Below are 20,319 nucleotides of genomic sequence, written 5' to 3' on the forward strand. Positions count from 1 at the left end.
GCAATTTTAACAATATCAATGTAAGGGTGAAAGACAGGTACCTGATAAAGATAATGTTAGTAGCTTGCAAGAAAGCTATCACGAGGAACTGGGGAAAGACAGACCCCCCTTGTCAAGAACAATGGACTGGAATAATAGAAGAAATCTACATTATGGAAAAACTGACACATCGATTGAGACTTCAGCAAACACAAATGTTAGAAAAGTGGATGAAATGGACAACATTCAAGACAAAAGACAGCGAGAACAAATAGAGGAAAAACTAGACATACCAGATAGGACAAAACTCAAACTCAAATCCCAAGCAAAAGTTTTGTGTTGTGAGATGTTTAAATGTTCAGATATGTAAACAAATGTGAAAAATTTCAATAAACAGCTAAATGGAAAAAAAATAAAAAATCGATCCATAATCAGCAGCATCAGTTATTATTTCCATGAACAGAGCGCTGCTGTGTGGCGTCTACGTTCTTCTTCTGTGCATTCGGGTTTGAACAGAAGTCGCATTTAATGATCAGTATGAACGACCACGCAAGAAATAACAGGATTTAATGCAGCGTCTAGACCTGCCGTGTGAACGTATCCGCCTTAATCCCCACATCTGGTGATCGGACCGAAGCGCGAGGGGAGTGAGAAGACGAACACGTTGCTGCTTAAAACGGCCAAACACAGAAACTCAAGACAAACATGAAGGGAAATGAGCCACAAAAAGGCGCAGAGATTAGAGAGACGACTGGAGGGATGAATCGATATCCTGCTGAGGTCTCCTCTTACTCCAGCTCCTTTACATGAAAACGGCAGAATATTGATCCGTCTTTGTTCCTTAAGCATCTACCTTAAGCTTTCCTAAGCAGCTCCCAGCTTTTGTCCCTCATCTTTTAGCCCAAACTATCCTCCCTGTTTATCAAAGAATGAGCCGAGAAACGGGAGAGAAAATGCAAACAGGCTCATCAAAAATCACAGTTTGACTAGAGAAACGTTCCTGCCTGCGTCTGTTTGATTTCAGGATATTAACTCATCAATCTCTGGTGCGACGGTGAAATAATTCAATTAGAGTCCCTAATTAGAGGACATAAATGTGTTTTTTTTAAAACAACAGTAGAGATAGTTACACCAGCAGATGTCTGTCTCTGTACATTAAACACAGCAGCAATTTAAAATTAAGATCATATTAAAATAATTAGATGCTCAAATCTGAGGAAATGATTTGGACTGGAGGATAAGAGAAGGCTGCAGCGGCCTTCACAGTGGAGCTAAAGCTCACCAAACGCTGCTTCAATCACTTCATGCAAAGATGGGAAAAGATTTATAATCCGATTAGAGCCAACAAATAATCAAACCCAGAAGGTTCAGCTGTTAAATCGGGATATTCCAGCACTGATTTGTTGCTTTGCATTGAATAAATTAACGTCACAAACTGCCTTACGGACTGGACATTTCTTTTCTTTAACTGCGCTTCTCCAGCATTCCTCAGTTTAACTCCAGTTGAGCTCATTTTTACTGGTGCATTTTGTTGATTAGCCGATATTTCCATGCAAACCGATCTCATCCGCCTCCACAAACGTCTGAAAATCAGCTGCTGTCCCTTTTGCTCTGATATCAGCGGACGGACTGACTGACACCAAACTGAGCAACTTTGTCTCATTTTTTCACCTTACATGAACTGCTAGCTCTAGAAGCTAGCTTCTAGCTAGCTGGCCAGCTAGCTTCTAGCTCCACCCACAGCTGAATGGTTGCCATGGAGATTAAAGGATTTCTCAAACAAAGCACCCCATGGATGTTTTTGATGAGGGAATAAACTTCCAACATGATGTGAAACTCCAAAAAGTGGATTTTACGTAACGCTGGCCATTTACATGGATGAACAATTTGGAACAATTTAAAAGTTAAACAGCCCTCAGTAAATATTCTCTTTCTTTCTTTCTTTCTTTCTTTCTTTCTTTCTTTCTTTCTTTCTTTCTTTCTTTCTTTCTTTCTTTCTTTCAGGGAAACACAGAACTAAACTAACAAGCTGTTACCTTTAAACCCGTACAAATAGTAACGAGGCGTTTATAAAGCTTTAACCTTCAACACCGTGAGCGAGAGTCGGCTGTGATGTCCCGCTCTCTGTTTGCGAACACACAGAGAGGAAGAGGGAACTTTATGAGCCCCGCAGGCCCCAAGGAAACTGCAGTCCCAGTTGCTTTATGTGTTGGTCAATTTAACACTGCTAACATCAGCAGATTAAAAATGCATGTGCCCAAGGACGCTGGCTGGAGAAACTTTGAGAGTGTGTGTGTGTGTGTGTGTGTGTGTGTGTGTGTGTGTGTGTGTGTGTGTGTGCAGGTGTTTAATCACGACAAGCACACTATAAACAGTAGAGTTATTACACCGATACTCAGCTTTTACAGGGAAATCTTTCTGTTAAGTTTAGTTTTAACAAATGAAAAGAAAGGAAAGTTTAAAAACTCAGCAGATGTCATGAACTCACATGGTTTCATCGTTCTGAAACTCCAGCTTTCCAGCAGCCATTTCGTAGTCCTCCCCTCCTTTAGCTGTCCCGTCCAGGGTCCGATAGGGGACGGCGACCAGACCGCGGGCCCCCGACGTCCGTAGGACCTTCACCTCCATCACGCCCACGCTCTCACTCACCCTCTGACTGGCGCCTTCGAACGTGAAGATACCTGGAGACAGGATGGGGCAGATAAATGCCTATACAGAGAGGAACATTAAACTCTAAATAATCAAGACTTCGTATCCATTTAACATTTTTATTCAGGGCTGGGGCTTTAAAGATTTAATTTTGATTAGTTAATTATATAGATTTAAATCAGATTTTTTCCGGCCGGAACATTTGTATTTGCATGTTTCTGGTACATCTGTAAATCTGACGCACAAGCAGCGTCAATAAACAACATAATGGAGACAGAACTGCTTCTCTAATCTAAACCCACTGGGGTTAACCCATTTGCTTAACCTACGTTTCAAATCTCCATTTCAAATCTCCATCTGGATATTTTTGCTTATTCTAGTTCTCTGAAGCTCTTTAAATGCCCTGTGAGTAAATAATTTTGCCCAATTCTCCATAACAACTGGAACTTTCAATATCTAGCAGTTATTTTTCACTATTTACCATCTATTAAGAAAGTTTCTTCAGATTAAACTGAAGTAAAACATCTTGAAATGGCGGGAGTGAAATTACCGTAATAAAACGCTGGAAAGTGCAACGTCTCCCCTTCCAGAAACTGTTGGGATTTTTCAGATGGAGCAAAGTGTGGCGGGATTACGGTACCGCAAAGCTGGCCTGTAAAACCGTGTCATCTGCGACGCCTTTCTGCCGACGAGGGTTAAAACACGATCTGATGGGACGTTAGGAAAGACTGTTGTTGTGTTTAAGTAGCGCTAGAAGGTGTTTTAGCATATTCGATGCTAAAATAGCCTCTAAACGTGTTGATGTTTCTAAAGTGGTTCCAGAAACACGTCAGAGCTGATCGGGTCGAACAGCACTTTGCACCGATCTGATGGGTCTGTGAAGCTTTAGAGAGACAATGCTGGATGATATCAAGAATATGAAAGAAAATATGTGCTTTTCCATTTTCTTGAGGGTTGGACACATCGACAGCAGGAAAGGCATTATTAGTTTATCACTGATATGTAAAAGTGGATTCTTGTTGGTCGTTGTAGCAGAATTTCAACACATTTAGAATAGAAATATCAATAATCTGACTACCGGAGGGCATATTGGTCTTTTTTTTTACCTCGGCGAGCTTTCAGTGTGATTGATTAAAACCTTCGTTTGTTAAAGCCTCGTCTCACCTGCGTGGTCGTCGTCGTAGATGGTCACTGTGGCCGTGTGGTTTTCTCCCAGCACGGCCTTCGGGGCGGCGCTGGCGTCCAGCGGGGCGGCGCCGATCTCGGGGCAGCCGACCACGCGGGGGTTACTGAGGTGAACGTAGAAATACTCGTCCTCCTCAAAGATGTCATCGTCGATGACGCCGACGGTAATCTCTGGAGAAAACAAAAGCAGTCATCGGGACATCAGATGATGCTCCTGACCCGGATCGTCTGTGTTCGCTGCCTCACAGATAAAACTCTTCATTAATTTGATGCTGTTTCTAGAAAGTGAACCTCGCTCCGTGCTTCTGAGCTTAGCTGTGTCTCCTGCCTGGACAGGAAAAACTTTGGTGCTCAGTTTTTATTTCAGAAATCAGTATTTGGAGGAATAACCGGGAGGTTTCCAGTGAGGTTCAGAGCAGAGCTCTGAGTTTTTACAGATCTGTCCAAAATGTGGCCTGGGAACTATTTTGTTTGGCCCTCAGTTGATACAGATGAAAGCTTTGTATTTTTAATTTGTATTCATCTTCAAATAACCACACTTTTACACTCACAAGGGTGACATATATCCATCTCCAAACACAAAATGATTTAAATTTTACTTTTATTGCTCCAAACTGACTAAAATGTTTGCTTTTTTTTTTTTTTTCAATAAACACTTGACAAATATTTATTTTACAGGGCAAACCCTTAGGTTTTGGCTCTGGAATAGTTTCCACCTGACTACTTCATTTGTTTTATTAAACTGTTACATCATCAAGTCAGTAAAGAAAAGTAAAACATTGCAGTAAAAGTTTTTAGTAAAAATATGACACTTTTTTCTTTCTTTCCAACCTTTTTGTCCACTGTAGAAAGTTCTCCCTGGTTTTCTGGGATTTTTACACTGTGGTTCCTCTCCACTGTCGCCACATGCTTTCTCTGGGTGAGAAATTGTTGTTTTTTCCAACTGGATCTGAATCTAACTTGGATTTTATTGAAAGAAACTGGATTGATTTGAGCTCGAGTCTGATGCAAACTGATTTCATGCAGCTGGATGTGAACTGTTTGGACCAGTTTGTTCTGTTTTGTTTTGCAGACTCATTGTGGTAAACAGCACATGCAGTTGCCCTGCAGGGCTGCAGATGACGTCTGCTGTCTCAGTGACGCCGCTTTTGAAAACATGTCGTGGTTGCTCATGTCACTCTTTACCTTTGAGGGTCTCTCCAGGCTTAAACAGCAGCGTTCCTTCAGCAAACTCGTAATCTGAGCCCGCGTTGGCCGTGCCGTCCTCTGTGCGATAATCCACCTGGGGCAGAGCGCAGAGAGGGAAGACAAGAAAAAGAGGGATGAGATAAACGATAGCAGATACATGAAGAGGGCAGATTAAACAGAAAGGAGAGAGACGGCTTCATTAAACGAAGCCTTGTGGTCAGATGCAACTCAATCATTAATTCTTTGAAGATGGCACAATAAAATATTCTCCACATTTTCTTCCATTCATATCTGAGACTTCATACGAAAGCGAACTTTAAAACCAGGAAACGAGCAGAGCGACCCTGAAAGCCGGTTTCTGCTCGCAGGACAAGCTGAAGTGAGTGTGACTGCGGTAATTTATTCCTATTTTTAGCTCTTCATGAAACGTGTATGCTCTTAGAGAGACTCTGAGCTTAATTTATTTTCAAAAACACCCATTCAGATATTTCTGGTCCTGTCCCGAGGCTCGGTAATATTTCAAAGTTTCCAGACATGCAGGCTGCTGGTTTCATACATGAAAATGTAAGAGATTAATCCTTTTGGTAATTTTTTGGTAGACAAAAACGCTGCAGATGTAGTTCCAACACAAAAACAATTCTGATTTATGTCAAGTTTATCTCTACTATTTCTCATCATCACCCAACGATCTCAGTTGCTGTTGGATGATTAGCATCACTGCTTGACAACAAGGAGTTAGAAAACCCATTAGTGTTTACTTGGAGCCAATATCATCCACTCATTTCATGAAAACTGGAAGGTTAAATATTTCTGCTACTACAAAAATTAAGACCTGCTATTATTTAAGGCTAATATACATTATTTTCTAATGAATTTAAGTCATTGCAGGGTCTTAATTTAAATGAATGTAAGACTTTTTAAGGATGTGCTGACAGCCTTGAGTCAGAGGCCTCTTCAGATTAATTGCAACACTGACTGCTACTGGAAACCCTTCCATCACCAAAGTCTGTCTGAAGATACTTGGATGGTGAGAGTAACGACATTTAATTTCCCTAAGGACTGAAAACAGCAGCATTTATATGCAAGAAGAAAATTTCAAACACCGCAGACGGCGCTGACATGAAGCAGCCTTTGCTAAAGGACGAGGTTTTCTAAAACAACAGATGAAAAAGTTCTCCCAGCTCGCCTCATAGCTCCTCTATCATATGAGCATCACAACAGCATCCGATTAGAAAGGAAGACAAGGATTTCCACGTCTGCTGGAGGTGAAAACACTTCAGGAGAGAGATCAGATGTGCTGGAGATGTGAGCGGTCGCTTCCCCAGGTGCCTGCTTTTATTTCTCGTTACGTCTGTTAGCCTCCGCACCCACAAGAGTTTTAATCCCAGCGGACTGGGATTAATTAGTCCTAATAGAAACTCACTTTGACAGTGACTCCGGGGTCTCCTCCGTGTCTGGCTACGGTCAGATTCAGGGAGCCGCAGTTTTCGAAGCACTGGTACAGAGACGGCTCAAACTCCATCCTGATGGTGTGAGGGTCGTCCTCCTGGGTCTGCGTCTCGTTGGTGCTCACCACCTGAAGAGCAAAGTGAAAAAACACGCAGCTGAAAGGCTGCCCGACGGCAGACGGTAAGAGGTTAAAGGTCACAGATGATCACCTTGCGAGCCTGGTCGGCGGCGTGCTTCTTCAGGATGTTTCCAGCTCCGATCATCATCCTGGTGGCCTGGATGCGGTAAAACGCTCGGCTCTTCTGCTGCTGCATCAGAACCTGATCAGAAACACAATCAATAACCAAACAGATAACTGTAGATAACTGGATATGATTAAACTTCTGTTTGAGCAGAAGAGAGAAAACAATTTTTTTAGTTACATATTTAAATCTTTTATTTGTTGCAAGCACAAATGATCCATCATGACCAAACACAGAAATAATCAATAAATGTGACTAAAAGGGCAGAAGAGTAGTGCTGATGTGCTTAACTCTAAATTTGCAAACTTTCTCCAATTAACTTTTTATTTTTAAAACAGAAAATACAAAAAAAGAAAAAGAAAACCTTCCTTTTTTTAAAAAATCGTCATCTAGATTACATACCATCGCCTTTCTAAAAATAATGACCAACAGTGATTTTAACAAAAAATGACTAAGGAAGGCAACAATATTCATTCATTCATGTAGATATTTAAAGTAGATCATCAAATTTATAAAAAAAAATTAAAACAAAGATGAGCTTAGTTAAATTACTTTTTATTTTTTCATTCTATTTATGGGTCCATGATCTCATTTATTAGAAACCTGTTTTGATAAAGTTACAAGCACAGATAGGAAAGTTTGACTCAGTTAAATGAGCTAATAAAAAATGAACTAAAAACAAGTTTCATAAGAATATTCCTCTTTTCGTCCTAAAAGAAATTTGAATCATCCCAAAGGAATTAGATCGTGTTGTAGAGTTTCACATTGACAGTAAGAAAATGTTGTTTTCCCCCAAGATTTGACTGCAGTAATGGAAAAATTAGTTTTAAATGGAAGAAAATATCCAAACGAACCTTTCCCAAAAGGAAAAACTAGTCACCTATGAGCCTAATAAGAGTTAAATCTGAGTAAGTATTTAACATCAGTGGAGGATCTTTTGCCCATTTTCTATTACAGAATTATCCTAAATTAAACAGATTTGAGCATAAACAGTTTATAAGAGGTCAGAACCTTAATTAGACCTCTCCAAAAATATTTTTTTAGCCATTCAGAAGCAGAATTGCTGAGGTTCTTTGCAGCGCATTCGGTCCAAATGCACCTAATCCCCTTCAGGATTTTCTGGTAGAGAGAAAAATTCATGCCTCCATAAATTACCGCCAGATCGTCACACTAGAACCACTTTTTTCTGCCTGTTTAATGTTTTATTCTCTGAGATGCTGTGAAACATTTTGTGTGTGGCTGTAAACAAAAACAGAAGAAATCTTTATGGGGAAAATACATTTTCAAAACTCTTTAGTGGGCTTGACTTTTACCTCCTTCATGAAGCACCAGACTTTTCACTCTGAAATTTAAAGCTAATGATGCTTATCAATCCAAAGGCACTGATTTCAATAAAACTGCATGGTTGAATAGTAACCTTAACGACCTCCCAAATTGAAAATGGACAAATTGGCTATCCTAGAAGTGAAGATCATTACATTAAATTGACTCTGTTGGCTGGGAACAATGTAATTAATGTAGGTTTAGGCAACGCGGTGCAGCTGAATCCTAAATCAATCTGCAGCAGTTTAGGTGGAGGCCAATAGTAGGTGTTTTAACAATAGCAATCAGTAACATAAGTACTATAAAACATCAGTGCTATAAATAGTTTCACATAGCATCTCCTAAAGCAGCTGGTCCGTAGGCCTCATTTCAAAAAGTAAATTTAAAACTCTGAGACACAGATGGGTATCATTTCCAATGAGATACTAGAACGTCATTGGACGCTTTTTTCTTTTTTGATCAAAGTTAAGCTAGCACCTAATAAAGAGGCAAGCTAGCAGCTTCTCAAGAGTCAAGCTAGCAGCTTCTCAAGAGTCAAGCTAGCAGCATCTCAAGAGTCAAGCTAGCAGCTTCCCAAGAGTCAAGCTAGCAGCATCTCAAGAGTCAAGCTAGCAGCATCTCAAGAGTCAAGCTAGCAGCTTCCCAAGAGTCAAGCTACAAATCTCTACTATTTCTTAATGTCTAAATTAATGTCTAAAACATGAGAATGTACCTGATAATTAGCCATCTCGATCAGCTGCTCCATGTCCTTGTCTGGGTGTCTCTGCTTCAGCTCCTTCAGTGTCCTCGCCATGTCCCTCCTGGCCTCATCATCCTCATCCTTTCCCCCCTCCATCATCCCTCCGTCCATCCCGCTGTGGCAGTTCAGCGCGATCTGTCCGTCTAGTTCCAGCATGTCCATCTTTGTGAATCCACCCAGACCCAACGCTCCTCCTCCGCCTCCTCCGTCCATGCCGCCAATCCCTCCATCTCCCTCCGTCTCAATGATGATGCCGCGGTGCTTGTCGGCACGGTAACGCTTGCGGACGTACTTGTAGAAGAGAAGTCGCCGGTCGGCCACCCAGGCTTGGACAACGCAGAGGGGAAAGCAGAGGAAGGTGAGCACAGCCTCCCATACCTGCAGAAGAGAAAAGACGAGGGGGAAATTTAGTTTTATTTTTTTTACAAATGCTGTCAATCCGTTAATCACGATTAATCACGATGCCTAACTTTGCAACTTTGTAAGCTTGACATATAAATATGCACGCAGTTGCCTGAATGGAGCCTCCTTCTGCCACACTTCAACCAATTAAAATGCACGTAGATCGATTAATCGATTAATTTTAACACATTAAAATAATGCAATATTAAATCAGCGCAACGTTGCCCTCCTTTTTACCCTTCCTCACCTCCACCTCTCCGGGAGAAATCACGCTCAGAATCATGTAGAGCCAGATGTAGGCGAACAAGCTCCATGCTGCCGTGACGAAGAACACCCGGAGGTGTTTGATCTTCCTCGTCTCGCCGTCGGGAACCACGTACACGCAGAGGGCGATGATCACAAACATGTTGAAGGCGGCGCTGCCCACGATGGTGCTGGGACCCAGAGACCCGGCCTCAAAGCCATGACCGCACACCTGCAGGTCGGAGGTCAGACAATCGGATTATTGCTCTGGGTTTCATAACGTCTGGTCTGCTGGGCAGCTCCCGACCTCGACCCGGACTTACCTCAATAACTGACAGCAGAATCTCAGGAGCGCTTGAGCCCAAAGCCATGAGCGTGAGATTGGAAACGGTTTCGTTCCAGATCCTCACCGTAGCCGTAGTGGTTTCACCGTTTGGCTTTTTTATTGTGATCTCCTTCTCTTGGGACGTTATGACCTGCAGAGAAGAGGAAAGGCAGCAACAGGAGATTGTTTTAATTTATTCCTTTTTGTGGAAGGCACTGTGGATAGTGTAGGTGTGAGATATGTTGGTATTGATCTGATACCAAGTAAATACAAGTATCACTGATATTGACACCAATACCAATACTTTTTATTAATCGTCAAACTTCTGGCTTTTGTATTTTCTTAATAGGTACACCAATTTATTTATGCCAATTTTCTTAATTTTGGGAGATCGGTGATCAGCTGATATTTATATGTGAAGCTGATCTTATGTCCTGATTTTATCTACTTTGGGAAACGTCTAAAAATCAGCCACCAGGTCATTTCTGCATGTTTCCAGCTAACAACAGTCACTCCACTGTCACAAACTCAGCAACATTCTTGCTGTATTTAACAACATTTCAGACAAAAAAAATAATATTTTTGACCAAAATTAGAATCGGTAGATTAAGGGTTTTTTAATGATCGGTAATTGGCAATCGGCCAGAAAACTGCAATCGGTGCACCCTTCGTTTTAACTGTGAAATATTTTGTTAAATCCTAGGATGGAATTTGGACAAAGTTCATTGGTGTCTACAAAATACTTTCACAACATGTTAACATGATAAACAGAAAAATAGATAAACAAAACAAATTTGTGTGAGTCTTTCCTAAATGAAAAAATTAGAATTTGAGAACAAATCAAAGCAAAATCTTTTTTGAGGAACTTTTGAGAAGCAATGCTGCAAAAATAAAATAACATTTAGACAAAATCTGAAACAAAAGTATTGATCTTGCCATGTTAGTATCAATCTGGTACTGATACCAAGTTTATCAATATTTTTGGATCAATCTGCCCGGTTCTAGTGGACACGAGTGTTTAATGAGTAACGTACCTCTATGGACGACATGAACCGGTCCGCTATGATGCTCATGCCCAGGAACATGTAAATAAGTGCCACAAAGTAAACAATTGCCCGTGCCACTTTGTCTCCCACTGACGGGTTCTGGGGGTTCCAAACAGGAAGTACCACTCCTGAAACACAAAAACAAAAATTAAAACAATTTGTCTTTACCAGCAGACATTGTACAGCGCATACAGCGGGAAAACCAACTGACCAAACGTGTTGGAACTCAGCTTGGGTTGCCAGGTAATGGGCGGAATGCCGCTGGGGTTGCTAAGTAACGGGCGGAATTCTGCTGGGGTTGCTAGGTAACCATGCATTGCCTGCTGATTTGTGATGTTACATTTTAAAGGTTTTTGAAACAACTCATTAACTTATTGCCAGAAAAACAGCTGAGTGGGTTTTTGGGGGCTGATATTAGAAGCAGTTGAGACCCAAATGGAAGCATTAAAATGTACAAAATGTGAATTTTTGTGTAATAGGAACTGCTTAAACATTACAAGGTTGTGTCACTCTTTCACTTTTTCAACTGAACTGGAGTTTATATAAAATATATCAGTGGCCCACCTTCCTGACAGGGGTCTCCGCTGGCCGTACAGTTCCCTGAAGACTCTGCAAGGGCCGGAGCCGCGCATGAGATCAGCACAGTGAGGAAGATGAGGAGGAAGAGCAGTGAGGAGGAGGAGGGGCGGAGGGAGACGAAGGCAGATGTATGGACAGGCATGGCCGCAGGAGCCATTGTTACTGAAGCATCCGGCCCGACGTTTAATCACTCGCTTAGGGTCAGCTCAGAATCGAGTGAGGTCCCAAACCTGCAGGACGGCAGAGAGAAAAGCTTCGGTTTTATTACAGGACAACGTGTTTAACAACATACTACTGAAGCTCCGTTCTACATCCATCCGTCTTTTAGGGGAATAGTTGGAAGGTGATTTAAGGTGGATTCAGGCACATAAAATGAAAAAGCAATAAAAGGCGGGTCATTACACGGGAGAAAATTAGAGAGATTCTTTAGACGTGATGTAAACTCTATTAAAGTCGTGGCCTGCAGCTGTAATGGACCTACAAATAATAACCATTTGAGCTTTCAGTGGATTTGTTGAGCCTGAGGTCCTGGAAAGCACAGATAAAAAATATTAATCCTCTTTTATTTTCTTACCTCAGACAAAAAGAGACAATAAAAACATTGTTTTTGCAGTTTAACCCAAAGATGACCGTAACTGTTTTTATGTATGTTACCCCAATATCCAAAATGAAGCTGAATTCACATTCAGGAAGGAAAATTGGTGAAACTTTTTGTTTTGTTTTACCATAAACAAAGCAAAACTTAAGGATGTTTTTAATTTTACCTTAACAATCCTTAAAGGATGGGGAGAAAAACCAAACGTTTACCAGTTTTAAGATGTAATTTGTTATCCTTTAGGACGTTACTTTTGTTTTCTCAACTAATTAAGTAGTGAATTAATTACTGACTGAAAAAAATGACCATTTACAGATTGAACAAACTCAGAGCAGTACTTAAGCCAAAACTGAACATTTTCCAATTAAGATTAATAAAGAATATTTTAAAAAAATTATCTGTAAAAACTTTCGGTTGTACCCAAAACCTCTCAGTTGTCATAGTTTCAGCTTCACCTGTTTCAAATTCTGTAAAAACAAGCGAAAAAGACAAATCTCTTAAAATGCACCTTTTGCTGTCCAATTATTAATTGCTTAATCAAATAAATAATCAACAGATCAATTCTACCCTGTATTGATAAGTCAAGCAGAAAGAGGTGAGATTTTCACATGTTGATGGTAGAGGTATTTTTTGCTACAAATTATCAAACTAAAGAAAATAAAACTGATTTGCATTTTAAGCAATAAAATATTTATTTTGTTATTGGATAAGGAATTATTTGTTTATTTGCGTCTTTTAATGTATTTCCAATATTGTATAAAGTAGAAAAATGTTTAAAAGTTTGCACACGATTCATCATCGGATTAATCTATAGTTTATCCAATGACATGGTTTGGATTAACTCGCATTCATGTGTGAGAACGGCCTAGTCAAAGTCCAGATGAAAATCCAGATGAGAATATGTGAATCAGTGTTCAGACACAGGGATGATTCTGATGGATTACATGTTTTCATGTTTTGAAGGTGTTTCACTAAATCAGAGATTATCCAAAGGTTCAGTGGATGAATTTCATAAAATCAGAAGCTCTGATCCAACATTTCCAAGTGCCAGAAAGTCTGTTTTTAGATAATTTTCTAATTTTAGATCATTTTCAGTTTTTAGATCATTTTCAGTTTTTAGATCATTTTCTGTTTTCCCCAGACTGATAGTGCTCCTAAATAATCAGCTCGCCAAAATAAAAGCCCTACTGTTCTAATATTTACCTAAGAACATCAAACATGGAGGATTTGTTTTGTTGTAGAGAGAAAGAAGGCAAACAGAAACTCTCTGCTCAGTTTGAGTTTGAGGTCAACTTTTCATGTGGATTCCTTTGACTCGATGTCTTCCCACACCATAGCTGCGTTAGCAGAGACGGAGAAATGGTGGAAAAACGCAGCTTTAAAATCGATTTTTCAATATTCCCCCCAGAGTCTGGTGAAAATAACGGCCTTCAAATTTGTCTTTCTTTGCACACAGGTCATTGCAGGCAGACGTGTCTGTGTGCAGACCGCGGTTGGTTTCACGCTGGGAAGCCAAACTGTGGAAAGCAGAAATAAAACGGCAATATGTTTCCTGAGCGGCTCTTCATTAATCTGTTAAGAGAGAAACCGTTTTAAGATGTCAGGTCAAGTCAGGGCAAATAAATGCTCACAGTCACAGAAAAACAGCCTCACTTCCTTTTGGACATTATCTCAAATACATTCAAACACCCTGGACTCAAACTGCTGACCCGCTTTTCTCAGAAACACCACGTACAAATAAGCGTGGTTAGTCATCTGTGGTGACATCAACGTTGGGTCGCTCACCCCGTCCTCATCCATCTTCAGGGTCTTCCTGCTCCGACAGCAACCTGTCACTTCAATGCTCTGTTCACGTCTCTCCTTTCTACTCTGTGATGTCGATGCTTCTGTAGCATCTTAGCCTGCAAGATTTAACAGAAACTGATACGTCCCTTTCTTATCTGCACGGTCCAAATCTACTCATTTAAGCACAACAATTTCATGCAGGAGTGGCTTGTTGTTTTTGTAGCCTCCAAGTCAAATGAACAACACATTTTAACTTCTTTTCAAATTACCAATATGCAGCGCTAGCTTGAAGTGACGTAGTGCCAAACAACAAGCTGATGTGAGAGAATCAATGTCAGATGGAGAGAAAAAGTGGCTTTGTGTAAAGTGTCCCCAAAATAAGATTTTTAAAGTTACAAGTTACATCATGGTTGAACAATTAAATAAAACAAGAAAACTGAGACCTTTAGCTGCTTCCGTTCATTACGGCCACTCTGTGTTTAGTTTGTTACTGAATTTGGGAGAAATTACAGCTCTGGAAACAATGAAAAGACAACTTAAAATGATCAGTTTCTCTGATTTTACTTTTTGTATGTATATGTTTGAGTAAAATGAACATTGTTCTTTTATTCTATGAACTACTGACAACATGTCTCTGAAATTCCAAGCAAAAATGTTGTATTTATTTGCAGAAAATGAGAAATGGACACAATAACAAAAAAGACGCAGTGCTATCAGATCTCAACTAATACAAAGAAAAAAGTTTATATTCATTTAGAAACAACAATAATAATGTTTTAACCCAGGAAGAGTTCAGGAATCAATATTTGGAAAAACCAGGAGGTCTCTAATGAGGGTCAGTGGGCTCTTAAGTTTTTCCAGAGCTGTATGGTGGATTATGCTAATCCAAAGTGAGCTAAATAACATCACAATTTTAGTATTTCACATAACAATCATCCGTGTGGTGAATTATAGGCAGAAGTCGGCTCACGAAAGAGCACGTTTAAATCTCTGGGGAGGGTGCTGGTCTAATATGTCTCCAAGCTGCTGCTTTCAGCCAACACTGATCCAGACTTTCACCTCATTGAATAGATCAACCCAAACTCCTCATAACTGTCACTCACTTAATTTTGAACAAACTGCTACTGGAATACGATCAGTAATTACATTATTTAGTTTGGTGAGACGCTATGCAAAGGTTCAGTCTGCGCTGATGAAGATTCACTCATTTCAGGGTGATGGATGCTTCAGTTTTAAAGAAACTGTCAGAAAGAACAACACAGTAATTAAGTCAAAACTTTACAAAAATACACAAATTTTTCATGGCATATGTTTCTAATGCTGTATAAAAAAAGACTGAAGTGCTTCAACGAAAAATCTACAGAATGTGCTAATTTATTTTATGATTAAAATACTCAATCATGAAAATAATCATTACCGGCACCCATGAAATTACATGTGGCTTGAAACCTTGTTACTTACTTTTTTGTATAAAAACAAAATATGCCACAATATGAATAGAGAAACAATAAAAAATCTTAATTTTGTGAATCGGTAAACAGATGAAAAAGAAGATGAAGGCGGACGAGGAGCATATTTACAGCCTCTGTAGAGCAAATCACACACCAGCTTCGACCTGTTTATTGAAAGCAGTAAGAGCACTGACAGCGGCCGTCAATTCACATCAACTCAGCTGTACCTCACTGCTCTGCCTCACAGACACACAGAGACACACACACACACACACACACACACACACACACACACACACAGCCTCAGAGGGCTCATGTCTCAGGGTTAAATGACATTTCCATTCGACTTGTTTATACAGATTCAGCTGGTATTTATCCTTTCAGTCGCCTCTCTTCTCTCCTGCGCTGCGTTTCGGGGTTTTCCTGTCCACCATATTGTGATATTAATAGTTTAACTCTCCTGTTTCTCCCTCTGTCCTCCGTCAGGAGGAAAAAACCCAGCAGTGGTGAGTGGATCAGGATTTATGTCCCTCTCAGCGCTACAGGAATGTTTTATTCACTGATTTTTCTTCATCATTTTGAATCTGGGATCAGATGTTTGGCTTTGGAAATCTTTCTGCGCTTTCTCGTCTTTAAAGATGTTGATCAGACAGATTACAGACGTTAAGATTGTATTCAATGAGTTATTCATACTTAACAGATTTCAACAATTTATGTACCAAAAATATTCAGCTTCTTCTACTGCTATATCTGCTATATCTTTCGGTAAGTTCATCTTGTCAAACTCAGATTCATTTTGGCCCGAATCTAAAATCTGAATGTTCTTACAGGGCCAGAATGTATTGATAAAACTCACTAAATTGTTAAAATATCAGTGAATAGCTGTTTGTTTCAGTATTCAATAAGTGTTTCTTAAAACACGGTAATATTGAGCATCTTTTCCATCCAGGACTTTGTGAATATTTCTGTGTTTTTTATGGTGCCAACTTAGGATTTTTGTAAGGAATTTTTATATTTCGCTCGTGTATGATGTCAAACGTGACTTTTTATCAATCGCTGCATTGATGATGGACTGTAGCTTGACATCAAGTGAAGCTGAGGCAGCAGTCACTTAAACCCAACGTTTTCTGACAATTTTAAGAAAAAAATTGCATTAAAAATCAGAAAAATGTGGGGACCTGTGGATTTTTTTGTGGATTTTGTATGAATTTTGCAGATGTGTGAAAAACTGGACGGACTACTTGATGTAATTTGGAGTCTAAAGGGCCACATAGTAAGCTACGGCGGGCCAGATTTGGCCCCTGGACCTTGAGTTTGACATGTGTTATATACTTTTTGTAATATTTAAACTCTTCTGCAGATTTTGGCTCCACTGAAACACACTATTGCAGCTTTGAAACGTTTGACTGACTGATCATCGTTTGCACCCACTGAAGCTCCAGGTGTTATAAAGCTTGGATGGGGGTGGAGGAAATGCAAACAGGCAACCAAGCAAAAGCAATTATTACTGGAGATGGTTAGCTGAGAAAAATTAGCAAGTGGCAAAACAAGGCGGCTTATTTGAAGAGAAAGAGTCGGGATTGGTGGATTAAACCCCAGAGATTACGTAAGAGATGAACTCGGATAAGGAATGTGAATCAGAGAGGGAATGAGTCCGTTTGTGGCTCAGAGTTTGGAGCTGTCCAGAGGCTGAAAAGCTGGTGAGATGCATAATTAGGCAGATTTAAGGGCGACAGTGAACGCGCCCCACTGGGCCGACGATGCAACTGTTGAAGCATGTTAGGGGAGCCTGCAAAGCGCTGCACGTTCTCCAGAGAGCGATCCAGGTTTAAGAGAGAGAAACAGAGAGAAACACTGTGGAGAGGGAAACTTGCCGAGCCTCAAAGGGTTGGAGAAACAAGTTGGTTTGAAATGTTCAGCAAGGAATCTATAACAGCCACATACAGCAACTCAGTGGGCAGCAACTTTTAGACGCCTTATCAAGTTACAGCCTGAAGTAGCAATTGCTGTTAACAATATTATATCAGTTCATCACAATAAATTAAAACAAACTCAGTAATTTCATTTGCATAATTTGTTTTTCTCTATTTCTACCAAAAACTGACAAAGTCTTCAGTCTGATACTTTGATCTCAACTAGACCTTTTTCCTTTTTGAAGGACAACTTTATTTACAGAAATTTCATAATTAATTTTAGTTTTTGTTTCAGTTTTATTTATTTTGTATATTTAAAATGCCTTCCTGCTGCAGTGTTAAATGTTCACTAGAATTTAAAGTTTGTTGATCTTTGAGGAAACGTGTCCTTCCATAATTACGCCATTAGCATTATATAACTGGAAAATTGTCTCAAAACAACAACATTATTGTTTTATCACAGTAACTTCTGGGACGATTTATCGTCCAGAAACATCTCTCATCGTGACATGTCTAATAGGAGAAGTTATCGATTATTCTGATGATTAATTGGATAAAATAAAATGGAGATTCTACAAATATTTCAGTTAACCACTTTTATTTATATATAACAATTAATCGATTACTAAATTAGTTGACATGTACTTCACTAACTGATTAATCTGATTAATTGTTTCAGCTCTGAATCAAATGTCTGGCCTTTGGGAAACTTCCTGACAAATTTTTTATTTCTCTTAGGAATTTGCCAGCAGCTTTATTATCCACACCAAACTGAAAATGAGTGATAAACTGTAATAAATGAAACAAAGAGGACACAAAGATGGCTGAACGAAACCTGAACTTTCTAAATCTGCTGCAGATTATCTGATGATATTTGAGTTTCATACAGAAACAGGAATTTAATTGAACGTATATCCCGAAACTCGTTGAAGTTGTGGACGCCTCGCCTGTAATAATGGATGGTATGGATGTCAGCGCGGGTCACTGCGGCACAGGAAGTGAGATGAATCCTCAGGGCTGGATCCAGAGCGATGGGGTTTGTAATCCCACGGTTTAATTTGGAAACGGTTCCTCTGTTTGCCATGTGGCTGAACAAAGTAAAACTCTTTCTTCAAGACAATAAGCCTCTTACTCACCCCTTAATTCAACTTTTCTCTAACTTTTCCATTTCCTGACATTTCAGGATTAGAGAAAGCGCACTGCTGCGTGTTTTCAGGAGCAGCCGTCAAAGTTGGCACATTTTAAAAGTGTTGCATCTCCGCCTCTGTGAAAACATTTTGTGTGGGCGAGGATGTCATCCAGATGAAGTTAAAAAGCTGCTAATGGGCTGTGATGAGAGAGAAGACGAAGCATGAGATGATGATGTTGGATCTGTGTTCGGGGATTTATTCTCTAAAGTTCAACTTTGGTTTGTCGCTGCAGCTGCCGTGATTCTTACCGATTCTCATAAGACAAAAATATCAAAAAGGAATAAAAAGCTGCATAATTTTAGGCTAAATAAAGGATAAAAATCCAACTTTTGTTTTATTTAAAAGAGAAAAATTAACCTCATAATAGAAAATAATCACAATACCAAAACTACAGGCATAGCTTACAAATCCTCCTGATGTTTTATTTTATTTTTTTATTTATACTTCACTTATTTAAGTTGTTTAGAGTGTGTATTGTAGGGGAGTCCTAATAAACAAGTTAAAAGAGGCAGCCAACTCATTAATTCGAAATAAAAGTTTATTTTTTTCATCAATTTTTTGTCTTTGAAAGTTGTTGTAGATTGTAATGATGACATAAATAATTTAAATGTCTTATTTCATTTTTTTTGCTTTACATTTGCACCAAGAACATAATTATTATTTTTTTCTTTTTTATTTCTTATTCTTAAAACAAGCTTTATTTAAAATGTGCTATACAAGAGATTATATTTCAACGCCTGTTCTATTTATTTGACATCAACAATACTCTTTTTTTTTCAGGTCTCATGTAACGCTGGAAGATTTTAGTTTGAAAATATAAAAATATATATTTTTAAAAAAATCTTCAAATCTTACTTAGTAGCACCAGGAAACATTAGATGTTGATTTGTTTCATACATACTGTGATATCAATATTCACTGATGTGAAAAATTTGATCATGATCAGATTGTTTCCCGTTTACAGGATCTGGTAGAAACCTGGCAACCCAAACCGGCACGTCCTTATCGGAGGCTAATAAGTTAGCAGCTCCTCTAGATGAAAACAAAACTTCCATCTGTGGTAAAAGTTGGCATCAAATTAGGTTAAAATGCTTGCTCGTGTATTCCCGAATCACTGAGGGTGAAAATTTAGTCGTGACAAACCTTCATCCCTCCCTCCTCTTTCTCCCCCGGCCTGTTTCAGCTGGGCGAACTAAGACTCTTTCGCCTTCTTCTCCATTTCCTTCCCATCGGCATCACCCCATCTGTTCCCATCGCTCCGCTTCCTCTTCCTGTTCGCTCCGCTTTCATTTTATTCACCTTCTTTTATTTTATTTTTTCCTTATCCAGCCCCCCTTACTGTCCGTCTGCTCTCTTGGGCTCCGCATAACGGCAGCGTTTCTTCAAAAAGGCCAAAATAAATCCCCTTGTCGCTGGGCTTAGGGGAAAGATCGTCACAGGGAGAAAGAGGATGAAAGGAAGTGGAGAGTGGAAAAAAGAGAGAAATCAAGCACATGGAGAATAATTAGAAGCTGCTTTAATCCCCCTCCCTGATCTTTTTTTTTTTTTATCCGCCCCTAGTGCAGCGACAAACACATTCAGAGTGGATACAACACGCGGCTTTACAGCTGCAACTCTTTCCTTTATCTGCTCACAGTGGAAGCATGTGATAATAAGTTGCTTCTGGGGAAATCATGTCCCTCACGGCAGCAATTTTCCACACCTTTCACGCTTCTACTATTCAATTTTATAACCAGTAGAAGTCTGGAATCATCAGTCATTTCTACATAGTTACAGATTTATTCTGCTTCTGCTTTTTCATCACATTTAAACGTTTCAGGTCATGATGGCTGCGTGAATTCAGTAAGTAAGCGAAAAGATCTCAAAAAGCAACACCGATCTGATGTCAGTCAGTCTGTCAGACATCAGCAATGTCCTCAGAGAAGCAATTCCTACTGCCGATAAATCCAAGGAGTAAGAAGCCATTCCTATATCATCTAAGGGTGTTTTCACATGATAGTCTGGTTGGCATTGGGAACATTGGAAACCAAAGTTGC

The 20,319-nt window shown here is 39.6% G+C and overlaps 1 protein-coding gene across 2 annotated transcripts in view; it reads right to left on the reverse strand.

Annotated features, from left to right (window-relative positions):
- The window catches only part of LOC106935367 (sodium/calcium exchanger 1-like), a 108,697-nt gene that overhangs the window by 42,942 nt on the left and 45,436 nt on the right, over positions 1–20,319 (reverse strand). For both annotated transcript variants that reach the window (XM_015015802.1, XM_015015801.1), the window contains exons 2-11: positions 11,335–11,579; positions 10,759–10,898; positions 9,723–9,875; positions 9,404–9,631; positions 8,728–9,132; positions 6,660–6,770; positions 6,425–6,577; positions 4,999–5,095; positions 3,793–3,984; positions 2,468–2,660 (exon numbers count right to left, since the gene is read on the reverse strand). In XM_015015802.1, the coding sequence (XP_014871288.1) occupies positions 2,468–2,660; positions 3,793–3,984; positions 4,999–5,095; positions 6,425–6,577; positions 6,660–6,770; positions 8,728–9,132; positions 9,404–9,631; positions 9,723–9,875; positions 10,759–10,898; positions 11,335–11,506 (1,844 nt within the window). In that variant the 5' untranslated portion in view covers positions 11,507–11,579. The remainder of the gene's footprint in view (positions 1–2,467; positions 2,661–3,792; positions 3,985–4,998; positions 5,096–6,424; positions 6,578–6,659; positions 6,771–8,727; positions 9,133–9,403; positions 9,632–9,722; positions 9,876–10,758; positions 10,899–11,334; positions 11,580–20,319) is intronic.

The sequence above is a fragment of the Poecilia latipinna genome, unplaced genomic scaffold (assembly GCF_001443285.1).
Source record: "Poecilia latipinna isolate Pla-1442-1.1 unplaced genomic scaffold, P_latipinna-1.0 Scaffold1955, whole genome shotgun sequence".
NCBI lineage: Eukaryota > Metazoa > Chordata > Actinopteri > Cyprinodontiformes > Poeciliidae > Poecilia > Poecilia latipinna.